General features: G+C 45.5%; 1 protein-coding gene across 1 annotated transcript; it reads right to left on the bottom strand.

The window, feature by feature from the left end:
• Window positions 1–27,313, bottom strand: LOC149872528 (cytochrome P450 2K1-like). The gene is made up of 10 exons (XM_090030810.1): window positions 27,235–27,313; window positions 26,567–26,773; window positions 22,678–22,840; window positions 19,902–20,051; window positions 16,197–16,357; window positions 14,148–14,321; window positions 7,059–7,200; window positions 5,841–6,025; window positions 4,761–4,902; window positions 1–319 (listed from the first exon to the last, which is right to left on the bottom strand). Exons 2-10 carry the CDS (start codon window positions 26,750–26,752, stop codon window positions 132–134), a joined length of 1,491 nt encoding a protein of 496 aa, XP_089886936.1. The 5' UTR covers window positions 26,753–26,773; window positions 27,235–27,313; the 3' UTR covers window positions 1–131.
• Between the last annotated feature and the right edge of the window lie 342 nt (window positions 27,314–27,655).

The following is a 27,655-nucleotide window of genomic DNA, read 5'->3' as shown; positions in this document are numbered from 1 at the left end:
CCCTCTATACAAAGTGGAAAGCAGAGAAGAAAGCAATGAGCTGTACAGATGTGTGTGGCGGGAGGCGGGGTGGTGGGGAATGGAGGGGAATGAAACCACACAGGTAAGACATGGATGCCAGAGCAGAAGCCCTAAGCCCGGGGCACTGCACAGATCTGATGGGGCATTGGTGGTGTAGCAAACCCAACTGCAGGGGTAAGGTCCAGGTCGGAGCTGGAAACGCCAGGGGCAGGGTGAAGTGTGAACCTCTGCAGGAGGCTCGTGAAGAAGAGGAAGAGCTCCATTTTGGCAAGATTCTCACCCACACACATCCTGCGGCCTGCAAGGAAATGCACAACAAGCATAAGTATTTCAAAAGCAGTTTTTAGACTCTTTAACACTAAGAAGGGACAAATGGGAAAGGTCAGCTTTTCTTCTCAAGAAACACCAGTATTAAGAACATAAACAACTAGTTATGTCAGATTTCAAGACGTGTTTTGCTACAGCTCCACAGACATGCATTCCAGGTTGGCAAGAACTCATGGCAGAGGCTGTTCCCAGTTGACCCAGTGGTATACAAGTACTAGGTCATTCAGGCTAGGGAAGCTAAAGGTGGCTGTCTGAGGTGTAGTTCACATCACTCTCTTGTAGCCTATTCGTCACAGAAACTGGATGCCTTAACCACAGTAAGCCAATGGGGTGTTATGATTGGATAGACCTAGCTCCCTTTAAAGGGATGGAGCTGAGAACAGGACTTTTTCCTAAAAATGCAGCAGTTAGTAAGTGAAACACTGAAAGAAAAAGAAATTTGCCCTGGAGAACAATGAAAGTGGAACAGAAGATACAATGTTGGCATCATTTTACTTTGATTCTGTTTGTTTTAATATTTATATTGTCCAGAAATTTAGAATTTTTTTTTTGTCCTAGACTCTTTTGTTTCTCAGGCCCTCTCTACATGTTACAGGTATTGTACAATTAACTGATTAATTGCACAATTAACTGAGATCAGTGACTATCACACCATTAAAAGGTCCAGTCAGGTATAAAGTTAGACCTTGAAAATGTGTATTTATGTTATAGCTGGCTGCTATCCAGCTTTAATTTGCACTTGCAAAAGATTCTGCCCCTGTGGCTAGGAGCCCCGTTAGCTGACAGGCTCCCAGACACAGGTGTCCCATGCACAGCCAGGACTGGGAGTCCTGCAACTGAGGGGACTCTACTCCTGGTGGTGCCCTCATGGCCACTGGGACCAGGATGCCCACAGATGCAAGACTCTCTGTCCTGGAGGCACCCCACAGCACTGGGACTGAGAGTCCCACTGATGCCGTGGAGGCACTGCTGGGAAGGAGAGTCCTTACAGGTGCAACCCCAGCTGTGCATGGGCTTCCCCTGTACCAGCAATAAGGTATGATAGGATGGACACATGCATGTGTGGCATGGCAGGAGGCATGATTGTGTTCATGCTTCAGTTCCTAGCACTCCATTACCTGAATGTTGAGAGGGCCCTCAGACACAATTTTTTTTTCCTTTGACTTTTTTCATGTATAATGTTCAGGTTGTTGTTGTTTCTTCTGCTATTTTCAGGCTTTTATTTGGCTGGGTTGTTTAATGGTTGATCAGATGGGTCAAAGAGTGTCTCTTTTTAAACTGAAACTTTTTAAATAAACATTCAAACCTGTATGTGTGAAATTTCTTTAGGAGAATTGTAATTTTTAAACTTAAAATCATCAACACATGTTCTATGGAGATCTTAAAAAATGTGTGTCTCTTTCCACACTATGAGCCTACTTTCACAAATTTTGTAAATATTAGTAAACCTTGGGGGCTCCTACAGACTGGATGACATTGCTGGGGGCTGGATCAAGCCTGTGGGCTCAGCGTTGAGCACCCTTGGTTTAGTGTTAGAGCATTCAACATTTTGCACTGTCTCTGCCCGGTAATCAGAGTAGACAGCTCTATTAGTAGGAAGCGAAAGGAGCAATATGGATTCTGAAGATCTCAAACACTTGGGGCAGATCCAGATTGGTCATCTCTGAACAGCTGCAAAGTTTGCAAGTGGCTGCAAGTTGAGTGGGTGAGCTCTGCTTAAGAGCTCTACAAGAAAAGTGTGCAAACTTAGCAGAGAGTGAATAAGCTTTACCAGACATGAGGTTATGCAGTGCACGGTGCATGCTTCTTATTGGAGCATTTAAATTGTGACCAGAGCCCACATTTCACACAGGGGGCTCTGATTGGCTGCTATTGAGCTGAAGGAGGGAAAAGGAAAAAAAAGAAAAGCAGAAGAGAAGCTTGGAGGAGGCACTCCAGCCCTGGAGAGAAGGGGCACAGACTCATCCCATGCCAGGAAGGCTGAGCTGAAGCTTGCCCAGGGAGTAGGCATCAGGATGAGGGACAGCCTGTGTCATCCTATGAGAAGCTGATTCCCCAGTGGGTTCGGAGCTGTGCAACCAGGGACACAGTTCCAGGGTAAGAGTGGGGAGGGGCTGGTAAACAAGGCAGGTAAGTTTTTTGCGGGGGAGAAGAAGCAGAGCCCTTAAAGGGTTAATGACCAGGCTATAAGCTATGTCTGACTGAGATGCTGGGGGCGGGGAGGAGGGGGAGGAGATGAAATCCAGCTGGAAAGGCTTGAGTCACCCAGTCAGAGACCTGCAGAGGAAAACCTCTGCAGGTGGACGTGCTGGGTGGGGGAGATGGTCTCAAGAGGGAGTGGGATGAGAGAAAGCAAACCAGCATGGGTGTGTGAGGGGACACCTAATCACTAGTGTTTGGAGTAAGTGTATTTTCAGAAGGAAACTGTTGAAGAGAACAATCTGCCAATAAAGGAAACAAGCAGATTCTGTTACCTGCGACAGCTGTTCAGAGTTTGTTTCACTGTGTTACCAGGAATGGGTAAAGGAGCCCATTTTCCCCAGAGGAGCAGAAGCCTCACCTTCGCCATCTAGTTAGTGGTGGATCATGGTTATAGCTGTACTGTGGCTCATGGGGGGTGGATTGTGACCAGAAGAAAATTAATTGGGTTATGGGGATGAATCTATTTCAAAGGGTTATAATGAGGTGAATTTTGTTATTTAAGTTGTTTAACACAAATGGGATCACCAAGTGTGCTGGAATAATGCACCTGACGTTGCGGTTGTAAATTGTGTCTAAATTGTTAGTTTTGTTATTAACTATTGTTATTATTTTCTGTTTGTTTATTTTTTCCATACGATATAAAAATTGTTGTGTATAATTAAGAATAACATGTTCATCAGGTTCAGAGCAAATTCCTGGGTGGTGAGGGACACACCTCTCCACAGGACCTCTCAGTCAGTAGTTTGCCTGAGGGGCTCCCAACGCTACTGGCACCTTAAAGGCCCAAAATCCAATGGATCACCGTGCCTTAGTATACTGGCACAGGTTACATTCATTTATTTGTTGGAATGCTTAAAAACACTAAGAACACCTTTACCCGGGAGCAGAGGCTACTCCGACATACTGGAATTCTAGCACGTCGGACCTGTCTGTTGGAGCATCGCAATAACCCTGCTCCAGCAGCCTCCTGCACCTCATCTATCATCATCCTGAGCTTCAAAGTGGTAGTGAGGTGCTTGAGCTACAGCTTGTTCAGTAAGCATTAGTTCAAGCACCTCCGCCGCCATTTTGAAGTGCAGGGACACTGATACAGGAGACGCAGCACTGCTTTAATTAGACTGGCTCTTGGATCAAGTCTAATTAAAGCACTGCTCTCAAGCCCCCATGCCCAGGACACATGTAAACGTGCCCTAAGTGCCCAAACTCACCAGGGTAATCCTATTAGAAAGTGATAAGTCTCTAGGGTCCTCATGGTGCCACTGGGGACAGTTTGGTGTCTCCAAAAGGTGCCTCAGCATTAGATGACTAAGGGCCATCTTAAAGGCCCTTAGATTTCTTGTCTCCAATATCAGGAGGCTGCTGCAGAAACATTCTTCTAATTTCCAGCCTAAGTTTATTCATGGACAGTTGATACCCATTTTTCCTTTGCCAATATAACCCTTCTCCTTCACTGGGTCCTGCGTCTCAACTACATTTACATACAACCATGCTATTCCTGCTCAGACTGCCTTTTGCTAGGCTAAACAAGGCACCTTTCCCAGGAATGCTGTTCCCCAGATCGTTGTAGTATTCCTGCAAGTTCCTTTACATTTGCCTTTGGCCAGCTGATCACTAGGGGAAGTTTTACTCAAGTGTCTTGGGGAAGAATTTTGGCTGTTAATGACTGCAATTTATAAATTAAAGGTTGATAACTTTAATAGAATTATTGAAGCTGTTATAATGATATGGACTGATCCACCTGGTTAACAGAGGCTATCAAATTTCTTTAGGATCAGAGATTTACTGAGGCTTACTAGCCCATTGTGCTAGCAGGGCTAAATGTCCTGGTTCTCACAGCCAACAGCGCGTGAAGGAGAATGTGGCTAGCATCACATTTCTCCACCTGACTCCCCAACCCAAATAACCAAGTTCCCACTTACAGCTGATTTGGTTAGAGGGGGCAGACTATGGAAAAATCCAGCATAAGCTACCTTCTCACACATCTGGAGTTGTGGCAAGACAGCTTAACCACTCTGCCATCACAGCCCTTACATCAGTGGGTGGAGGGTGGGGCGAAGGAGGACAGTTAAGCCAAACTGGGAAACCTGGTCCATGCAAGGTACAGTGAGTGGACATGAAGCTTAAAATGCAAAGAACCATTACTTTATGCTATAATCTGCTGAATTTTAGCTCTGTTTTCATCGCAGCAGTAAGCAGAAAACAGAACGTACCTGCTGAGAAAGGCATGAAGGCCTCCTTCTTTACAAATTTTCCTTCAGAGTCAAGAAAATGCTCAGGATAGAAAACATCTGGCTTCTCCCACTGAGACTGGTCTCGCAGCACAGAGGCCAGCAATGGGATGATGTAGGTATTCTGAAAAACAGATCCATGGAGCTTCCTGTGAAGGCATCTGGTCACTCGATCTGGGGCTGATGCAGGCTGGGTAGGGGAGGGGCATGTACAATGCTGCAGTTGCACCCCCCCACCTCCCTTTCATTCCTGGTCCACCAAAAGTATAAAACCGACTGCCTGGCAGCAGCAGCATTTCTCGTCAGGGAGCTCTGAGGGAGTCAGTTGACTTCGTGGCTCATTATCATCTACCCTATTCCTTCTAAATTTCATTCCACAGGTTTTAATGAGCCTCCCTCCTTAATGGTCTTGATGTTCAACTAATCAGGCTAACCTTCCTTCTGCAATGCTGCTGTCTGTTAGCTGCTCCTGGTAATGAAGCTCATATTCCACAGCCCTCCAGACTGGTTTTAACTCTAGCTAAAAAAATTAACTTGGGTATGGAAATAACTTTTGGTGAAGCACTGGATGCACTGTCAAGATGCTCATGAAGGCTAGGTTTTGTTTTATGAATCTGAAAGAGAAATGTATATTTAATTCTAATGATTGCAGGACTAATGAAACTTGGGATTTTGATTATTTTTGCCTTGTTTGTTGTTTTTTATTCACAATATATGATATAACAAATTCATGCACATTCCAAGAAACATTTTGTTTTTGTTTTTGCTCTGATCTTAACATGAAGAATACATCCCTAGGCCTCTAGCTTATTAGTAAAGCTTCTAGTTTTTTGTAAAGTGGTAAAATATGCATTGTGTTTTGTGTGATGACGCACCACACCATCTGCACCCACTTGATCATTGCTATGGTAATAGGCAATTAATGGTATAGCAGGAATACTTGGTGGATACTGTCAGCTGATTTTTGATTGTCTGATTTGACAGCAGCAACCAAGCCAGGAATCCTAAAGTGTGGATGTCACAGAAGAAGAGGTAAGAAGAACAATGCTACAAGCACCTTACCTTTGGAATGAAGTAGCCTTTGAGAGTGACGTCTACTGTAGTTTCATGAGGTAGATTCAATGGCAGGATATTGGCAAACCTCTGGATTTCATGGACAACAGCATCTGTGTAGGGCATCTTACTTCGATGTTCAGTTCGTGGCGGATTTGATCCGAGAACTCTTGCTATCTCATCTTGGATTTTTTCTGCCAAAGAAATCTAACCCTTTAAGAAGGAAACTAGTACGTCCAAGTCCCAAAGAAGTGTTGTATGTGTTCAGCATAAAATGTATAAGTTCATAGGTTAAATGGATACAAGTCTAAAAATCTTTCCCTCTATACTTAATGTGATGCAAATAACATCAGATATTTTCATGTATTCATCACTCAAAGAAAAATATAGAGCTTCTGAAAATACATGGGTAACTGACTTCCTTCTTTAAATTGCCAAATCATACCATAGTTTAACAGGTACTAGACAGAAAGACTTTGATGGAGCCATAGTACTCTAGAATGTGCAGTTTTATCCAAGGGTGTAGGTTGTAGCCGTGTTGTAGCCTAAGGACATAGGCAAATAAGATTCTTTGGGTAAATCCAATATCTTTTATTAGACCAACTCAAATAGTTGGATAAATTCTTCTTAGCAAGGTTTCAGGCACAAACACCCTTTGTCAGGCCGAGGAACCATCTGCAGATGGTCTGTGCTCTTCCTGGATGGAGTGGTAAAACAGCCAGAGGCCAGTACCTATGCATGACAGCCGATCAGTTAAAATGTAACTTGATCAGCAGGTGAGAGACCCATGGTGCGGTGTGGGGCAGGAGGGGAGAATGAATGTAGCTGTAGTCAAAGAATGAGGGACTGGAGGGTGGTAGGGAAGGGAATGAGAATAGCTGGTAAAAGTGGAGGTTTTTACCTGGGGAGTCAGATGTCAGGCAGGTTATAGTGTGTCATAAATCCGATGTCTATATTTAGTCTATGGTTTTTTGTATTAGTAGGTTGATGAAGTGAAGTTCATATGCTCATCTGTGACAGGTATTTTGTAAATTCCCTTTGAGTATCAGAACTGTGAGGTTGCAGGGAGAGTCGTTTTCTTGTGAGAAATGTGCCCCCACAGGTAACTGGGTATTCCACTGTACTCCTGACCTATTTTACCTGTAGCAGCTCATAAATTAACTGTGGAGTTCCACAGTTCCAGGTATGGTGTTTGTTCAGAATGGCAATTGTTACAAGAACACTTACTCTGAATTTTGGGGTACTTCATCATTAGGAGAAAGCCCCAGCGTAGTGTAGTGGAAGTGGTCTCCATGCCAGCAGCAAACAAATTGCCTACAAGGCTTTTTAAATTATCATTGTGGAAAAAACCATCATCGCCATTTTTCTCCTAAGAAGTGGAAAGGAAATATTGATTAAAACTACAACGTCTCTGTTGGAAGTTTGCATCTTAGCAAACCAAGAAATAGGTACTAAATAAGGTCTGTATTATTTAAGTGCAAGGAAAAACTAAAAAGGCTGTGATCAGATGCCCTGAGAAACACACTGATTTCTCTACCTAAACTCAGTCTGCCAGGCCTTAAGCATCCTGACCCCAGTTTGGTCATTTATGTATGCATGTGCTTTGATTTAAACACATAATCAAACTCACTGATGGCAGGAGACATTCTAAAAATAATTCAGCATCAATGGGATGTCTGCTGAGCTTCAAGGTGTCCTCGTGTTTAAGTCTATTGTTGCATCAGGTTGACATACTCAGCTTCTTAGCAGGACTGAGTTTGTAGATACAGATATTTTCCCTCTATAACCATAACAGTCCTGAGATCTACAGCTTTAAGAAGCTAGGGTGAGATACAGAGAGTATTTGGTCACAATGACATACAATGTGTTGGCCACAGACGTTTTGGTGCCTGACGTTTAATGGACTTGTCCACCCTGATTTAGTTGACCAGCTGCTTCTTACCTAGAAGGGGTCAGGGTCTGACGACTGGGACCCACAAAGGGAGTACACTGAAAGCTAGAAGGGAGGACATGCAAGGGAGATGGATGTGACCTAAGCTATTTTTCTCACAGAGGTTTTGAAGGCACAAATCCAGGCTGTAGGAAAGTACCCTCCATCACTTGGGGTTCATGTGGTGAATATCCTGAAGGCTAGTTAAGCAAGAAATTTCTGGCAAAAGATGGTTGATAGAAGGTGCTAACATCACAGACTCCTCCATCATAATCTATTGGCCAAACTATTGACAAATCCCTCCTCTCAGCACATCTCAGCAATCTACCTCTCCTACCTTACAGAAGAGGAATTTAACTACCAAGATATTGTGTACTCTGGTATGGACAGTTCCTAATTCTTCCTGCTGAAGTTGTATAAAATGCTTAAATATTCCCTGCAGTAAGGAACTGATTTGTAATCTCTCTCCACCTATGTGTGCATCCCAATCACTAAGGAACAGTGTCCTTCTCTGTCTCTAGGACCCGATGAACATTTAACTATTTTTTACAATGTGGATCATTTTCAAGAGGAAATAGTGAGTGAGCCCAACCCCAGAATATACTGTACCTTAGAGGGTGACAACAAACACTTAAGAACTCATGTCCCTTCAGGCAAATGATGTATCTAACCCCAGGACTCCTGTATCTTCTGCAGCTGTTATAGCCATTAGGCACTTGGAGGAAAAAAGGCTACTATCACTGCTGTTATAGTGAGCTGTATTTTTGTGAGGCTCTCCATGTCCTCAAGACTTCCTGCCAACTCGGATCCTGAAGGCAAGATGGATGGAGGAAGGACAGCCTGCTCTGTCCTTCCCAGCCGGGGGTAAGTAGGAGCACAGCACCTACTTGCTCAGTGTTATCCAGCCTCCATCACCCACTTGTTCAATTTTCATTTAAGTCCCTTCAGGCTTCCTCCCCATAAGCATCCACAAAACCAAATCATTGCTGTCCTTCAGATACATCCTTGGAGCTCTCCTTTGCTGTGATATCCACAATGAGCATGACAACATTAAGCCACTGGTGTTCTAAGACTCCTGTCTATCATGGAAACTCACATCCTGTTCATTGTCCCTTATTTTATATTTAGACTTTAAGTTCATTGGAATCAAAATCATCTTTGTGTCCTTGTCCAAGCCCAGGGTTTCTGGTGTAACACCAGTAGCAACAACAGGAAAACACTCTGTCTAATCTGACTGACCACAGCCAGTCAAAGCAGTTAGAATTCCAAATTATTATGGATTAATCCAACAAGTGAAAGAGCATCTGTCAAATACATTAAAAGAGAAACACTTTTCAGGAACTTGAAATTAGCCTGTTGCTAATTCCTTAGCAACAAGGGAGGTATCAGTCCTGCTTCAGGGGGAACTGCACATGTGGATCCCTATGCCTCCAAAATCAGAAAGGGAAGGTGTCAACCCATGCAGAGTTATACGGTGAGTCTTGAATTTGTCCTTCACTCATGATAATTTTATAAAACAGTTATGGTCCTTTGCGGAACCATGAAACTCAGACACCAGCAGCTTAGTCACCTCTCATCTCCTGAGACAAAGGCATCTGCAAGACACATGGGATGCTTGTACATATCACGGGGTTTAATTCTCATTAAATTAAATAGGTTTATTAAATTTAAACTTGTTTATTTTGGGACGTTGCATCAGCGTTTGCACATACTAGGTTTTTGAATGAATTAAGTCCAGTCCCCAGCTGGCACCACAGAAGAGTGGGGTGGTTCCACACTGCTCCCCAGCCTGAGGCTCCACTCCCCATGCCCTGTCCCGCAGCTGTGGGAGCAGGAAGCCAACATACAGCACAAGAAAAAAGGGGCAGCAGAACTATCCCATCCCCCAACCCCCCCCAGCAACCCAGCACCAATTCAAAAGTGGCAGCAATTTTGAGGGGTGAATTACAAAAAAAGTTGCAGCACCATCCAGTGGGCAAAGAGACTCATTACATGTGTTTGAATGCCTTTGTGTTCTCATGCAACAAATCCATGGAGGTGACACCTTAATTAGCAGCGAGCCAAACTAAACTATAGCTGAGGATTTTTAGTTTAATGGACCAAAAAGATGTTTAAAGTTTCTGGAACACTCACGCATGCAAACAGTCATGGTGCTGCAGCCCAAGAAAGATAAAAACATGTTACATGTACAAATGACCTTGGACAGAAGTGTTCCATTGACTATTGCTTTGTGAAGGCTTCTGAATCTCTGAAAGAGGGAAGAGGGACACAAGACACTGTCTGCACAAGCACTAGGAACTTGTTTCATAGATTTCATAGATTTCATAGACATTAGGGCTGGAAGGGACCTCGGGAGATCATCGAGTCCAGCCCCCTGCCCAAAGGGCAGGAAGTCAGCTGGGGTCATAGGATCCCAGCAAGATAAGCATCCAATTTACTCTTGAAGGTGTTCAATGTAGGTGCTTGAACCACCTCCGCTGGCAGACTGTTCCAGACCTTGGGGGCTCGGACAGTAAAGAAATTCTTCCTTATGTCCAGCCTGAAACGGTCTTGCAGGAGTTTGTGACCGTTCGACCTCGTCATCCCTTGGGGCGCTCTGGTGAACAGACGTTCCCCCAGATCCTGGTGGTCCCCCCTGATAAACTTATAGGTGGCCATCAGATCACCCCTGAGCCTGCGCTTTTCCAGGCTAAAGAGTCCCATGGCTCTCAGCCTGTCATCGTAAGATCTGTTTTCCTGACCTCTGATCATGCGCGTGGCTCTCCTCTGGACTCTCTCAAGCTTCTCCACATCCTTTTTGAATTGTGGAGCCCAAAACTGGACGCACTACTCCAGCTGAGGCCTCACCAAGGCCGAGTACAAGGGGAGAATGATGTCCCGGGATTTGCTCAAGAAGCATCTATGGATGCACACCAGCATTTTGGTCGCTTTACTAGCCACAGCATCGCATTGGAGGCTCATGTTCATCTTGTGGTCACAAAACGCCTCGACGCAGAAGGAGGGGTGGATGTCGTATACTTGGACTTCAGGAAGGCCTTTGATACGGTATCTCACCCCATACTGGTGAACAAGTTAAGGGGCTGTGACTTGGATGACTGCACAGTCCGGTGGGTGGAGAATTGGCTGGAGGGTCGCACCCAGAGAGTCATGGTGGATGGGTTGGTTTCGACCTGGAAGGGTGTGGGCAGTGGGGTCCCGCAGGGCTCAGTCCTTGGATCGATACTCTTTAATGTCTTCATCAGCGACTTGGACGAGGGAGTGAAATGTACTCTGTCCAAGTTTGCAGATGACACTAAGCTATGGGGCGAAGTGGACACGCCGGAGGGCAGGGAGCAGCTGCAAGCAGACCTGGACAGGTTAGACAAGTGGGCAGAAAACAACAGAATGCAGTTCAACAAGGAGAAATGCAAAGTGCTGCATCTAGGGAGGAAAAATGTCCAGCACACCTACAGCCTAGGAAATGACCTGCTGGGTGGCACGGAAGTGGAAAGGGATCTTGGAGTCCTAGTGGACTCCAAGATGAACATGAGTCGGCAGTGTGACGAAACCATCAGAAAAGCCAATGGCACTTTATCGTGCATCAGCAGATGCATGACAAATAGGTCCAAGGAGGTGATACTTCCCCTCTATCGGGCGCTGGTCAGACCGCAGCTGGAGTACTGCGTGCAATTCTGGGCGCCGCACTTCACGAAGGATGTGGATAACCTGGAGAGGGTCCAGAGAAGGGCCACGCGTATGGTTAAGGGCCTGCAGGCCAAGCCCTACGAGGAGAGACTAGAGAAACTGGACCTTTTCAGCCTCCGCAAGAGAAGGTTGAGAGGCGACCTGGTGGCTGCCTATAAGTTCATCAGGGGGGCACAGAAGGGAATTGGTGAGTATTAATTCACCAAGGCCCCCCCGGGGGTTACAAGAAATAATGGCCACAAGGTAGAAGAGAGCAGATTTAGATTGGATATTAGGAGGAACTTCTTCACAGTTCGAGTGGCCAAGGTCTGGAACGGGCTCCCAAGGGAGGTGGTGCTCTCCCCTACCCTGGGGGTCTTCAAGCGAAGGCTAGATGTTTATCTAGCTGGGGTAATGTAGGCCCAGCACTCTTTCCTGCTTATGCAGGGGGTCGGACTCGATGATCTATTGAGGTCCCTTCCGACCCTAGCATCTATGAATCTATGAATCTATGACCCCCAAGTCTCTTTCTTCTGTAGTGCTAATCAATGTAGCACTGCCGAGCCTATAAGGATGCTGCAGGTTTTTCCTCCCAAGGTGGAGAACCTTGCATTTTTCGGTGTTAAACACCATCAGGTTCTCCTCTGCCCATTTGCTGAGCTTGTCCAGGTCATCCTGGATCACCCGCCTATCTTCTGGCATGGATGCTTTGCCCCAAAGTTTGGTGTCATCGGCAAACTTGGCCAGTCCACTCCTGACTCCAATATCCACATCGTTAATGAAGATGTTGAACAGGATGGGTCCCAGGACAGAGCCTTGAGGGACCCCACTGGTCACAGGGCACCATGATGAATGACTGCCATCAATCACAACCCTCTGGGTCCGACCACGAAGCCAATTTCCCAGCCAGCGGATCGTGGTGGAGCCAAGGCCACAACTGGGCAGTTTGGCCAAGAGGTGATCATGGGATACCAGATCAAAAGCTTTTTTGAAGTCAAGATATATGACATCACTCTCTTCTCCCTTGTCCAGGTGATAGGTCACCTGGTCATAGAAGGAAATGAGATTGGTCAAACAAGACCTACCCACAACAAACCCATGCTGGCTGTCCCTTAGAATGTTAGCCTGGGCCAGGCCCTCAAGGATGGCCTCCTTAATAAACTTTTCTAGGATCTTCCCCAGGATAGAAGTCAGGCTAATGGGCCTGTAGTTAGCCGGATCCACTCTCCTCCCTTTCTTGAAGATCGGCACCACATTCTTCCAGTCTTCGGGCACTACACCAGAGCGCCAGGAGTTTTCAAAGATCCGTGCCAGGGGCTGGGCTATGACGCTCGCCAGCTCCTTGAGTACCCTGGGGTGCAGGTTGTCAGGGCCAGCTGACTTGAAGGTGTCCAGCTTCTCAAGGTGTTCCTTCACGAGGTCAGCATTGATGGAGGGTAGGGGATCCCCCTCACCCAGATTTCCCTGTCCCATAGCAGGCATGGGCATCCCGTGTGACTGATGAAAGACTGACGCAAAGTACGTATTTAATAGGTTGGCTTTTTGCTGGGCGTCAGTTGTCAGTTGCCCCATCTGGTTTAGCAGGGGTCCAACATTGCCCTTGCTTTTCCTCCGGCTCCCCACATATCTGAAAAAGGACTTTTTGTTGTCCTTGATGCCTGAAGCTAGTTGGAGTTCAGTTGCAGCCTTGGCTTTCCTGGTTTGGTCCCTGCAGGACCGGACCAGCGTGGAGTAATCCTCCTTGGAGGTGAATCCCGTCCTCCATCCTTTGTAGTCTTTCCTTTTTAGCCACAGTAGGTCTGCTAGGTCTCTGGAGAGCCAGGGGGGCTGCTGTGCCTTCTTGCTGCCTTTCCTCCGTGTTGGAATAGATTTAGCTTGTGCACTGAGGATCGCTTCCTTGAGAAGCAACCACTCTTCTTGAACTCTGATCTCCCTGGGGTCATGGTCCCTGAGGGCCTGACCGACTAGCCTCTTGAGCTTATCAAAGTCGGCTTTTCTGAAGTCAAGGACTTCTGTGTTGCTGACTGACTTGCCAGCTTTACGGCGGATGGTGAAGGTGATCAGCTCGTGGTCTCTGTCACCCAACTTCCCATCCATCACTAGGTCGCCGATTAGGTTGTCCCCTGTAGCCAGTACCAGGTCAAGCAGCGCTTTGTCTCTCGTTGGCCCATAGACTTCTTGAGTCAGGTAGAGGTCATCCACGCACGAGAGAAAGCTTTGCGCCCGCTCAGATTTAGCTGAGTGATCTTCCCACAAGATGTCCGGGTAATTGAAGTCACCCATGACAACCAAGGTCCTGGAGCAAGCGGCCTCAGTCAGTTCCCAGGCGAACTCCTGGTCAAGCTCGGGACTTTGTTTTAGAGGAATTCTTCAGAGAGACCACTTTAAGATGACAGAGAGGAGGTTGGAGCTGCAGGCAAAGAGACCATCGCTTTCTATATGATTCGTGCTGTACTCAGGCGAACAGGATTCTGTGCAGGATTTGTAAATAAACAGGGTTGAAACGACAGTACCTGACTATCCTCACCCTCCTCAAATCTGACAACATTTTTAGGGAACCCCCTGGTTGCAAAAAGGCTAACAGAAGCAAGCTATGTAGGTAACTCAGCTACCTTGTCAGGCAGGTACTTCACTCAAGTTAGATTACCTTGCAGCTGTGCTTTTAACTCCAATATATAGGAAGGAAACATGCAAGGCTGAAAAAATTTCAGACGCCTAGTTACCTCCTGCTGTTTTATGAGGAAAGCATCGATCAAACTTCTCTGGTCATTTTTGTCTAGGTTTTTGAGGTGTTCTATGAAAGTAACCTGTACAAAAGCACGCATTTCGTCTCTATTTCGAAGAAGAGTTTTGTGACCCTTCAAGAGAAATCCAAGGGCTGGGAACATATTATAGACCTAAAAAAGAAGAGAAGATACAAAAAGGAAAAATAAGCGTTGGGAATACTTTATGTATGTATACTAATAAAGCAAAGGTCTGAAAGTACTTGACAAAACTGAGTGAATGCTTGCATGCTTAATTTGCAAACTAGCTAACAGAGGCACTAGGGAGTTCTTTTCTTGCACTTGGGGTATGAACAGCTCCTAAGCCCTCACTCACAAGCTGACCCTGTCTTATCTAGGAGCATACAGGAGGGAAGCAATAATTGCAAAGCTACTCTTCAACCCGTTTATACTACATGCCACCGTCTCTCCAAGCTAACGTGTATTTAGCATGGCTGGACTAGTTTAGACACTGATAACACTGTCTTCATGTGAGATTTGGCCTCGTTTTGGTAGTGTAAACACAGAGGGAACCAGAACTGCTCCGCTGAGTATCCTGTGATGTGTCACCTCTGCTTCTGTGCAGACCTCAGGCATGTTGCTGAGAAGCGCCCTTCACCTGCTCACTCCTGCTTCTTGTGAAAGAAGTCCCAGAAATGGAGCAATGCATTTGCCCTAAAAGTGACCCTGGATGCTCACCAGTAATCATGCAGGGACAGGGTGTTTGGGGCATATTCTCAGAGCTGTTCCAAGGCACTGTGTTGCCTCATCCAGGATTCAGCGCATCCTGGACAGGAGCGGGTAGGTGGGTGTGCTTTGCTTCTCTGTAATTCCCAGAGTTGGCACAGAGGCAACGTAGAGAGACCCATTCCTCCAAGCTACCTAACAGAGCTAGTCAAAATGTCTGGAAGTATCCAGTTTAAAAAAACATACCTTACCTGATTTCATTTTTCACTACACTGAACTGGGAACATCTAAGAGAAATCTTCTTTAAGTTCCCTGGGAGAGAAGTGGGGCTGGTATGCTCTAGCACTGTAAACTGCGTTGGAGATGCAAGGGAAGGACCTAAGTATGTGAGAGACCATAAAACTTATATGAGAGTAGTAGAATATCTCCTCTCTGCCATAATGCCTGAGTCCACTAAGTGACATGGAAAAAAATGAGAGGGGAGACATGGAGGAGCTCCCCGAGTAAGAGCACCCAGGTATGATTTAGAGGAACAATGCACCAAAGTGTAGCTTCAAGAACCCTGCCTCCATTCATATGCCTTGTTTGTCTGGGCTATGTTCCAGCAGCATGAAAGGATAATGAAGTGCTGATGAAAGCAGCATGAAAGCTAATACCCTGCAAGAAGTGGTAGGGTGTTTGTCGAGAGGTTAATAGATCAGTGGAGTGTAGCTGCCTAATTAGGCAGGGTGCTACAGACCGGATCCATGGATAAATTGGGAGGAACTAGGGACCTCAGGTCAAGGGACTGGTGAGCCTGAGGGAAGAAGTAGGCCTGCATGTTGTATGGGGTTTTGTTTCAAAGATACATTTTCCCTGGAAGTCATTTGCTCTAAATAGATAAAGCCATGCATGAAAGAGGGTCTTTGATAGCTAATTACCACTCTGACTAATTATCACTCTGGACTACCTGGCGGCCATGGAGTGGTAATGGAGCTAGTTCTCAAAGATCCAGCTCAGGGCCTACAGCAGCTGTGGGAGGAGGGAGCTGCACACAAGCTCACTTACCCAGCTACATCACAGAAACTAGGGCGCTGACTTTTTTTTAAACAATAAGTTTTCTCCTGTGTGTATGTTGGGGCATATAAGCAGAAAATGTACGTATTCTCATCCTTCACTCAGTTTTGTAAAGCGAGAAGTTCTCAGCTACATATATGAGAGGAAATACCCAGGTGGACCTACATTTCAGCGGTTTCTGATTCGTAGGAAAGATTTAATATTCTGCACAAGTCATACAACAACATGCCTGTATTTGAACAGTGAGATTAAGTAACTCAAAATTACCGCAACGGAGGGCCATCCACCAACCCTGACAGTTTCATTAATCAAATTTAGGAGTCTAACAAACTGGGGCTCTTCATAGCCAAACCGCTTTCCAAGTAATATGGATACAATTATATTAGCGACCGCTGCATTCGTTATTATTGTGGGATCAAAGGGTTTGCCTAAAAAGAAATTGAAAACAAAGAAGAGATTGTAGAAAAGCATAATTAATAAAAGTCACGTTTATTATTTAACCATAGCACATAGTGACTGCAGTCCAAACTCAGGACATCATTCTGTTAGTTACTGTACATGCAAATGAGAGATACTTTTTGGCCCAAAGAGATTGCGATTTAAGGGTGCCTAGACATGCTCAGCAAGGCTGCTCTGATGTGCTGTAATCATGATGTGTTGGAGCATATTTGATTAACTGAGTCTTTTGGAGCAGGGGAATTACTGAGCTCCAGCAGACTCCAGCTCTGAAAAATGGCAGTGGGGGCTCTTTAACTACCTAATTTAATGAGCTTTAGTTAAAGTGCCCCTGCCACCATTTTTCAGCATGGAGATGCTAATACATGAGATGCTCTGGCAGCTTTAATTAGAGTGGTTCTCGGAGCTGCTCTAATTAAAGCGCCTCTGCTCCACACTCCCAGAGCATGTGTATAAATAATCTAAGCTGTCACAGAAAAGAGTGGATTAGAGCAAATATTATCATTGTCATTTACAGAGGGGAAACCGAGGCCAAGAGAGATGAAGTGACTTGTCTGAGGTCACACCAGAGCTTGGTGGCACGATGAAGAACTTAGTCCAGGCATACTGAGTTCCTGCTCCCTGACACAGCCTTACCACTGGTACAGATCTCACGGAGCTTTTCCTTGATGGCTATTCATGAGGCTAGCATGTTTGGCTCCACATGCCCTTGGTCTTGCTATGTCTGTGCAGGTTCTTGGCATTGTCTTATATGGCTTCTTGGTTTAATGCTAAGGGAAAAGATACGCAGTGTGGTCCCCATTACTAGATGTGGGATCAGCAATCCATCTGTCTTAGGTCCCAGGGTTCTCCAAGAGATGGAGCAGACTTTCCCCAGAACATCGGGGTTCCTCTGGGTAACAGTTTAATCAGCTGAGAATACATGATGTGGGCAGACCTCAACCTGATTTTGTTTAATACAGAGAAATGTAAAGTGCTCCATTTGGGGAGAAATAACCCACAACACACTTATAAGGTTGGCAGTGCTACGCTTGCCAGCACCACTTCTGAACGAGACCTGGGTGTCGTGATAGACAACAAAATGAATACCAGTGCAATGTAGCTGGCAGAGCTAATCACACGCTGGCATGCATCTACCGAGGCATCACGAGCAGGGGTATGGACATCATTCTCCCTCTCTACTCGGCCTTGGTGAGACCACAGCTGATGTTCTGTGTCCAGTTCTGGGCACTGCACTTCATGAAGGATGTGGAGAAGCTCAACAGGGTCCAAAGGAGGGTCACGCACATAATTAGAGGCCTTGAGACCAGGTCATATGAGGAGAGGCTGAAAGACTTGGGACTGTTCAGCCTGGAAAAGAGAAGACTTAGAAGGGACTTGGTGACAGCCTACAAGTATATCAGGGGCGTACATCAGGGCCTGGGAGAGCATCTGTTCACCCAGGTCCCTCAGGGGAGGACAAGAAATAATGGGCACAAAGTGATTGAAGATCTCTTCAGGCTAGACATAAGGAAAAACTTATTTACAAATCGAGTGCCGAGGGTTTGGAGCAGGCTCCCCTAAGAGGTGGTACATTCACCCATCCTGGTGATCTTCGAAAGTGTCTTGACACTCATCTTGCTGGGGTCATCTGATCCCAGCAGTCTTTCCTGCTCCAGTGCAAGGGGTTCTGGACCTGATGATCTGTAAGGTCCCTTCCAGCCCCTAACAACCATGAAACTACGAAATGTCTTAGTAACAAGGCAGGGACTGGTCTACAACACAAGACTGAAAGACAAAGGCTCAGGTCCTCAGACCTGGTAATGCTCTATTCGCTACTCCCAAGCTACCTACTCTGAAAGCAGGGCAGAGAGCAGCCTCATGTGAGATCATGAGCCAAAGGGGGTACAAGATTACACATCAGCCACCAGTTACTAGTTTGCAGTGGCAAGGTAAAACACTTTCCCTAATGCATATTCAATTTAATACCTCCAATGTGAGGTACTAAGTTAATGAGCCTCAGGCTGCACTAATGTGCAGTAGCAAAGTAGCACACTTGTTTTACAGGCCACTTTAAAGCTCGGTAAAATAGGCTGCTGGGCATTAAAGCAAAGATGTAGATGCATGTAGTACGTTCTAGTTTTTTCTGGGGCTGCTCTCCTGAACCAAAAAGCTATCAAACTTTTTGGTATAGACAGGGTGCATCTTCATGTGCAATTAGGGGACATGAATAAACTCCGGGGCTTAGTGCTCCAGAATTTTTTGCTCCTGCACACACCATTTGAATGTAATCAGCTCCAGAGTTTATTCATATGCAGCATGTAGAGCCCATGTACGAAACTATGAAACTATAATGACTGTTGGAGCAAGCATGAGTGTATATGCAGAAGCAATTCTAAACCTGTTGCTGTTTTAGAAAGCAGAAGTGATATAATGATAATAAAAAATCCTGTATGCCATTTGCTGCCTCAGTTTTCTCACCACTCCTGAGCTCTCTCTTTCAAATTTAGACTGTGTCCTTTCCAGATCCTAGGTCTAGTTTTCCTGGACATCATATCTCTGGTTCACTCTTCCTCTCCTCTAGTTCTGGGCTACGATACACAGTTGCTCAGAGCCCAGCCTGACCTATAATAACTTCCAGTCCCTTCTGCTCCATTATGCTCAACCTCATTCTTCCCCTTACTTGATGAGTTCAGCAGTTGCTTGGTTACACATCAGTTGAAATCTAGACCTGAAAAACTGGTTTTGCTCAGTTATATTCCTCTTATTCTTTTGTTTTTGTTGTTGATCCTTCATGTCTGCCCCATTTAGAGGCAAACACACAGGCATCAATCAGCTTGAATCATGGAGATCATAAACAGAAACCTGGAGTTGGACATTGAAAGCTGCTTCCAACCATCATAAAATCATCTTCAGCCAAGAAGAAGTAAGAACTTATAGTGGATTATTCTGAAGAAAACTGTAGATGCATATTATATTCACTAGTCAGGGAGACATTACATTCAATTCATTTAGAGAGACCTGTCTTGAAATAAGGAATGAAGGTGTCAGTTTTATTTGTCCTAGTTTATCTGTCCCTAATGCTACTTTCCACTTCAATCCCTGATGGCTGTGAATTGAGAAAATATTATCATTGATGGAGGACCTGCCCTGGGGGAGCAGGCAATTTTCATTAACATCACAGTGTGACTCAAGATTCATGGATCCCCATTCAAGCTCATGGTGCCTTGTTCCCAAATGTTCTTGGTCCCAAAGACTAGGGATGGAGGGGGTCTGTGTTCATGGGCTTTTGAAGTTCCAGGGTTGACTTTAGAAGGACATGGAAGAGGAGAAGAGAGAAACCACCAGAGCTACTGCTCTCACTGCTGCATAAAATACCTTTAATTTCTCTAGCAAACAATTGAAAAAAGAGTTAGCCGGATTTTATGGGGTCAGTTCCTAAATGGAAAACATTTGATGAAACAATGGTACTTTTATGCATCTTCAGAGGCATGAAGCAAAATCGTAGAGGTTGTGTGAAGTTAGGCGCCCACCCACCTTTCTCAGATTCAATATTTTCTATCAGATATCCACACTCTTCAACTATCCGGTCCTCAATGGCTGCCTTGCCCATTCCAAAGTCTCGCAGGGTTGAGAGGGTAAATCTTCGCATCACTTTCCAGTTTTTACCATGTGAAAAAATAATTCCTAAAGTAAAGCAAAGACTTCAGGTCAGAAGAATAATTTAAACCAATGCTTAGAAATGTTGAAAACATCACTCTTCCTTTCACAATGTTTGGTTAGATTAGTGCCTGGGTAGAAAAACACCCATAGACTCTCTCACAAAAAGAGGCAATGCCATGAGAGACAGGACTTGGCACAGTGCAATCTGGAATAATGCTATGACTTAGGACTCCATGGGCTCTTGTACTCGTAATGAAATTTGCCCTTTCTTACATTTCAATGGTGTTACTGTTTGCAGGTGTGGGTTTTCCTGACATTTAAGAAGTTTTCCTCGTGTTTTAAAATAAAACTCATCCAGACATAGTTTAGTTTGGGTCACCATGAATTAAAACTTTGTGTCCGTGGATTCATTATATGCAAATATAAATGCACTCAAAGATGTGTAATGAGCCCCTTTGTCCACCAAATGGCACCCCAACTTTTTCTGTAGTTCACCCCCTGGTCCAGCAGATGTTGCTTTGAATTGCAGATCCTAGTGGATGAGGCTAGTTGCCCTGTTTTGATAACTGGGTGTAATGTGTTTCTTTGGATGCCAGGCGTTGCACACCAGATGCTGTGGTTCACCCGGCCCAACATCTATGTTCATTGTACCTATGTTCATCTATGTACCTGTGTGGGTGCTCGCCCTGCTCCCCTCACTTACTCCCGTGGCCATGCCCTGGTGAGGGTGACAACAGCACCATCACCCCATAAGTGTCCCTGCCCCTGCCCCTGCCCTGAATGAATGCTGCTTTTTTATATTAACTTGTATATACTACCTTTTTCCTTGAAAATTTATACTCGTGATGAATAAAAATAAGTTAATATAAAAATTCAAAAGGAAGATGTGCTGTTTTTTTGTTCATAGGTGGAGTGGAGTGGGAGTGTGGGAGGCAATGTGGTGAGGGGATCCCTGCCAGCTATGGCCCACCTGGAGCACCCACAATGATGGATGTGAGCTGGACTTGCTGGGCAGGGGAAGGAGGGCTGCAAGGTGCAGGTGGGGGAAGTTGTGCAGCATGGATATAGAGGGAGGCCTGTGGTGGGAGGGAGGGGGCCGCATAGTGCAGGGATGGGGATGCATGGTCTGAGGGTGCAGTGTGGGGGCGCATGGTTCAAGGAAGGGGGAAATGTGGTTTGGAGGTGCAGTAGGGGTATGTGGAGAAATGGCTGGGGCTGGGGTTGGGGCTGGTACAATGGCTGTAGGCATGGGCAAGGGTTGAGCGGGTGTCCAGCTCACCAGGAGGGTCTCCTGGAGCAAGCTGACAGCGCTGGCCCCCCGGTGGTCCAGGGATCACTGGTTTGACGGCGCTGCCCCATGGTGTAATCGAGTCGCTAAGCCAGCAGTGAGTTGGACTGGTAAGTGGCTCTCCCTGCTGGAATTTACTGGGAATTGTACACCGGGCTTACATCATCGGAAAGGCTATTATGTGCAAACATTGATGCAAAGTTTTAAAATAAATAATTATAAATTTAATAAACCTATTTAGTTTAATGAGGATTATGTGTACAAGTGCCCCATGATCCCAGACATACATCTGTGCTTGTGATACATTTGGTGTTAAAACAAGTGACCAGAGGAAGCAGGGACCAGAGACCAGGGTTCCCTCCTTTCCCCAGGTGTGCCAGCTCCCTTGGACCACAAGGCGAAATGGCATGCTCGCCTTCTGGCCCCAAGAGTTTTTCCCTCTGGCAATGGCAGACTTCTCTTGAAGAAACATTTCTCCTGTGACACCTCTTGCTACACATCCAATTTGCACAGAAGAATTCAACAGGAAGGTTCCTTCAAGCACACCTCAGAGAAGAGCTCAGGTCTATCATGTACTGCACAAATGCTCTAACCATTAGACAGTTCATGCAGGAGGAACTGTCTCATGCTTCTTACAGAGCCATTAATCTGTCCCGGTCCAACAAAGCTCTGCTAAGACAGATATGCCTTATGCAAACAGAGAGTAGTTGAATGTTGGATGTAGCTTCGCACAGGTTAAAACTTCCCATTTTAGTGAAGGAAAAGCCATGCACCTACTGCATAACTGAGGCTTCACATCTGGAGGCATCTAAGTGCTGCTCACTGGAATGAATGGGAGATCTGTGAGCACCTGCAGAGTGAAGTAGGATTCAGCGGGACACAGAGTACTGGCTTTCCATTGAAAGTGTAGGAGAACTGACCATCGATACAGGTTGGGTAGGATGCCTCTCTGACCCTGGCTATCTATATTAGGACCTTACATTAGCTCCAAATTATACATGTAGTGAGTTAAATATGAGTTAGTCCTTAGTTTTCCTTACATTTAGGTATAATAAATTTAGGGAGGTATTTCTACATACATATAGGGAGGCATGTATAATAAATATAGGAAGTCCTATTTCTCCATGACGCTCAGTATGGTTGTTTCTACTCTCACCCACACCAATTATGTCTTCAACTACATGTGCTGACTACACTGAAGTCCCTTTTTAAAAACTGATTTAAAAGGATGAGGGTGCAATTTAAAAGGATGAGGGTGCAAACAGGCACATTAGTACCTCAATCATCTGTTTCTTATATGGAGAAACATTTCTACTTTCTTGAATAAAGTTAGTTTAAGAGCAACCATAAAATGTAAGTCACCATTTCCGTTGGATAATTCTTCAAAAAGTGGGACTTTAGGCCTCTCTGCAAATGCATCCGCCTGGTTCACCAGAGCTTCCTTCACTGTCTCGAAGCCTGAGAGCACCACCATCTTTGTGAACCCCATCTGAATGCTGAAGACTGGGCCATAGGTTTCTGACAGCTTAAATGGGGAAAAAAATACAAGTATTTCAAGGAGTGGGCCAAATTCACCTACTGAAGTCAACAAAACTACAGCAGAGATGTTTGCTTGAAAAAATTGACATTATGGAAAGAATACTTTAGACAAATAGAGAAAGACATGCCAATCCATTATCACTCTGCCCACTTTTGACTGATTTATAGGAAATCAATTCATTTTTATGAACATTATGAAGGACATACCTTTAAATAGTGTCACCTGAAGGTTTTCCCCTTCAGTTACATTAGGGAGGCATTATGGTATCTGTACATGTTAGCTGCATGGATAAAGATCTGCCTGTTAACTGCATTCGGAAACCACTGTGGGCGGAGTGATTTGTTAATGCTGTTACCTCTCAGCTCCATGTTCCTGGGGACCCCTGACACAGGACGCAGCCTGTGTGACTCACAAAGAATCCCCCCCCCCACCTAAACAGAAACTGATTAAAATGCAGTGAGAGACACACCTAAAACCCTCCAGATAAGGGTGAGAAGAGTGAAACAACTGCCCTAGGTCTCATTTGCATCCGAGATGGAACCAGATGACCAGTCATTTACATGAGAGATGGAGAACTCTGGATGAGAGACTGCAGTGAATTCTGGGATCAGTGAAGCAGGGGAGCGCGCCATGATGGGGAATCTGTGCTCCAAATGCTGATCAACCCACATCTACACACACCCAGCTCAGCATTTATCAGACCAGTTCTAATCTGGATTTGCAAAGGACTTTTCCTCCTCCCCCCACCCCTCCCTCCTCTAAGCAGAAGTAAGGTTAATAGGCAGCTTGGGCCATACATTCCCCGGTCCCACTAGGGGAGGCCTATTTAAACTTAATTGGCTAAAACTCGGTTGCCGGGTTAGGGAATGTTGAGGCAAGACACTGAGTCGGGGGTATGGGCAACATTTGAACAATGGTACAGGGTTCATCACAGCGTCCAGCCCGTTGGAGCCCTGACCACAAGTGTTGTCTTACTTTTCCTGAGACGATTGGTGGAAGTCCTCTCCACAACAGGTTATGAACACTCCAATAATTGCCTTAAGTCTGTTAAAAGACTATAGTAAGATCTGGAAAGGTCATGCTAAGCTGAGGCTTGTTCACAGCAAGTAAAAATCCAAAACCCTGATGCTGCAAGCTATCTATTGTTTTTGAAGACACCAGGAGATATCCTATCAGTATATCTGCTATCCATAGGAATGTCAAGCTGGCTCCCAAGTAGGTGTTTCCTGAGTATCAATCAGTTTCCTGAGATGTTCCAACCAGATAACCCCTTGTCAAGAGAAAAGACAATTTGATTTACACTATTGAGAATGCTTGAAAAAAACTGAACTGGGGGTATAACAAGCTGTAAAAGAAGCAGCAGTGTGTGTGCTGATACCACTTGCTTTCTTCTCAAGAGGCTGAAGGAGGCAGATCGTCTCCCTTCAAGGATCGTGCTGAGATCTTTGACCTGTCAGCTTTGCAACCCGAGTGCCTTGGACTGGGGAGATCCCAGCTCTCTCCCTCTCTCTTTTCTCTTCTCTCTCTCTAAGCAGAGATTTCTGAATCTGAACTGTATTAGTTAAGCTTGAGTTAAGTTTCCCCCTAATACTTAGTGAAACCAGGGTAATATTGTAACGGTTTGTGTCTGTCTTTCCTTTGCATGTCTATTACTACTAGTGCTGTTGTATATTTCATATACTTAGCAATAAATAACTTTTTAGTCAAACTGGTGGTAACTGGGTATATTTTTCCTTCTCTGCTTCTCCTTCCCTACTTGCTCTGCAGCAACGCTTTTTTTACCTAAGCTAAAGATCCCTGTGAAGCCCAAAAATACTGTGTGGGGTCTGTTCATCAAGAGGCTAAAAGATTGGGACGTGCTGAGTTTGAAACACATAAGGGGATCAGCTTGTACAGGCTGATTGACCCAGTTTGGCTCAGACATGCCCTAATGAACTGAATGCTGGCCCATGACAGTGTCATCTGGACACCCAGCCGGATTCAGAGGTCTTCTGTTTAACTGTGTGCTTGTGTCTGACTGTAGTTATTGTTGCGCTGATGAACTGATTCTTGGTATATGATGGTGTCAGCCTGTCCATGCTGATCAACCCGGCCGGGTCAGGTGTGTCATGTTAATCTGTGTGTGTTTGTGTGTATGACTGATTTGGGGACTGGAGGAACCCAGCCCCACTGAAACTGAGTCCTGCAAGATAGCTTCATTGGGGGTGAGGGCTTGAGGAAGGGAGAGATACAGCTCCGTGTAGAAACACAAGTAACACAAGCAGCACACTGATAGAATTAACAAGACCCAAATATATGAGCACACCCCAAAGTAACGGGCAAATCTTGTAACAATGCAAATGTGGACTTAAAAATGGAATTAAAATGAAGATCTAATTTAAAATCAGGCTTTGATTTTACCTATTAGTAGATATGAGAAGGATGAGGCATCACATTCAGATTTGTGCTAGATATATGGGATGTGTATGCAGAGAAAGTAGCCTGTGAGTTAAAGGGTGCCCTTGAGAAGGTCACAAAGTGATCAGAGGTGCAAGTAGCTCAGGAGCTGTACCATCTTTGTTAGCAGAATATGTGGGATTGAGTGACAGTAATAGATTTCTTGTAAGGGTCATGAATGATGAAAGGAAGCATTGCAAACATAAAAATCAGAGAGAAAAAATGCATTGCAGGCATTTTGGAAAAGGAACCATGACAAGTTAGTATGGGAAAGATGAGTTATGAGCAGTTGTAAAAAAACCAGCATGTGCGACTGTAGACATTTTCTAACAAGATCATAGATAATACTGTAGAAATCAACTACAAAGCAAGACTCAGCATTTCATGAACACAGCCTGATAAGACTCTGGAATGACTAACCCTTAGTCGTCTTAAGGTCTGAAGCAATCAAGGATTAATTAGCGTTTCAAAAACAAGCACATAGCCAAAAACCAGTTTGAACCAATTAAGGGTCTCTCAAACTGACCTGATATCTTGTTTTCTTTCACAGTGGAAAATTCCCACCTGCGCGCGCATCTTGTCTGTAAACTATAACATGCCTCTAACAGTTTTATTCGGGGCCTCTGAGTTCGCTCAGGGTGCCCAGCATGCTGAATTAATTTTGAGACAGACAGCGACTCTGCATCTTTGGGAATAGCTCCGCAAGGGGTCACGAACTCCTCAACATGACTAAGAGAACTAAATTCTCAGGAGCTAGCAGAGCACAGCCAGTGACTTCCTGTATAGCAAGCACCACAAACTGAGTGCAGGTCCTTGACCATTAGAGGTTCTCAGATCCTTGGCAGAGATACCATCTGTTGGGGGAAAACTGGAGGACAATTTTCCAGTGGGAGGCATTATACAAGATGCCAAACGTAGCAACTATGCTTCGTCTGCTCTGAATGTCCCCTATTTTACAGATGAAGTGGAAAAGTCAGCAGGTCAAGGGGGAGCACTTCCAGGCTGAGGGCTCAACTGCTGCTTGCACACAGCTAGCAAGAAGAAAGCAACTGAGTGCACCAGCTGCAAGAAAAGCGGTGTCAGCCGGAGCAAGCAGAGGAGGAAGGAGAGAGGCAACACGAGCTTGAAATGCAGGAAATGTGCCAATGGCCCCTTAATCCCACGAGGCATTCACAAAAACAAGGCATTCACAAAAGCTGCAGAAAATCCTTTTCTCTTTTGGAGCAAGGTGGTGTAATGATCCGTAATGATATAGGCGAGAAGAGAAAGATTTACCTCAAGGAGAGTCCGGTAGGGTCTCTTCAGGTCGAAGATGTGCAGGTTTCCAATGATAGGTAAAGGCCTTGGTCCTGGGGGAAAATCCTGTCTGATGTGGCTACTCCAGAAACTTGCAATTTTTGTAAAAACCACGAGAGTCAGGGCAAATGCCAGAAACATCGGAACGGGATCAGTCCAATCCATTTCTCTTCAGCAAGCAGGTGGCTGGAAGGGTTAAAACGAGAGGGTGAGGAGAACAAGTGAGACTACTCTGTAATGCTTGGAGTCCACAGACGATTACAGAAATATTATGTACAATGAAGTATTTAAACTGTCCTGCGAATAGAAAATAATTTAGTCTCCTTCCCTGGGCATCTCCTAATCCATATTCTGGCATGAACATTCACTACGATACATGCTCGGGGTGGGGGGGGGAGGGGTGATTACATCATCTGCCCGGTATTGCCAGCTCTCCTGATCAGTGGTGTTGTTCTTAGCCTATGCTTCGGGACTGTAAAAATCTTAGCTCTTCCTTCCATGTGTATAACATATATATGAAAGGACGAGGTAAGTTTTTCACATTCCCGAAATACAGACTTCGGGCGTGTGTAGACAAAACAGGGGGCCTAAATTGAAGCAGTGGGTTTTTAAAAAACCTCGTGTCATGCACACACCTGTTGACTTACCTTCCTCTCCGGCGGGGAGGGGAGGGTGAGCTGCTGGTGGCTGGAGCAATCCTTGGGCTGCGGGGGGGGCTGGTGTTTCCTTCCGTGCCAGTGCCCCCCCCCGATGGCACCTGCCAACAGGCACCCAGCTTGGGTGGTCCCGGGGGGCACTGCAGCCACGGAGGGAAACACCAGGTCTCAATGCAGCTCGAGCAGGCAGGCTTCGGTGGGGGTAGATGGGGGAAAGATCAGGCTCACTGCTTTTCTTGGGTGGATCCTGCTTTCCTGGGCTGCTGCCAGGATGCCTGCAGGGCTTTCTGCAGAGCTGCACGGAGCCTGGTGCTTCGCTCTGCAGTTGTAGGGACAGCAAACTAAAACTCCCTGAAGGAGTTTCAGTTTGCTGTGCCCCAAATCATATAAGGAGCATTACATGGCCGAATTT

Source organism: Crocodylus siamensis, chromosome 1 (assembly GCF_052110815.1).
Source record: "Crocodylus siamensis isolate JL-2025a chromosome 1, ASM5211081v1, whole genome shotgun sequence".
NCBI lineage: Eukaryota > Metazoa > Chordata > Crocodylia > Crocodylidae > Crocodylus > Crocodylus siamensis.
Note: the sequence above shows the minus strand (reverse complement) of the source record. Positions and strands in the feature narration are given on the sequence as shown.

What these genes read in the sequence shown, in the direction of transcription:
- LOC149872528 (XM_090030810.1), bottom strand. Translation starts at nt 26,752, where the DNA reads ATGGATTGGACTGATCCCGTTCCGATGTTTCTGGCATTTGCCCTGACT. An exon ending in AAATATTGAATCTGAGAAAG is followed by an intron (nt 16,358 to 19,901) that starts GTGGGTGGGCGC and finishes ATTTCTTTTTAG; the next exon opens with GCAAACCCTTTGATCCCACA. An exon ending in GTGGATGGCCCTCCGTTGCG is followed by an intron (nt 14,322 to 16,196) that starts GTAATTTTGAGT and finishes CTTCTTTTTTAG; the next exon opens with GTCTATAATATGTTCCCAGC.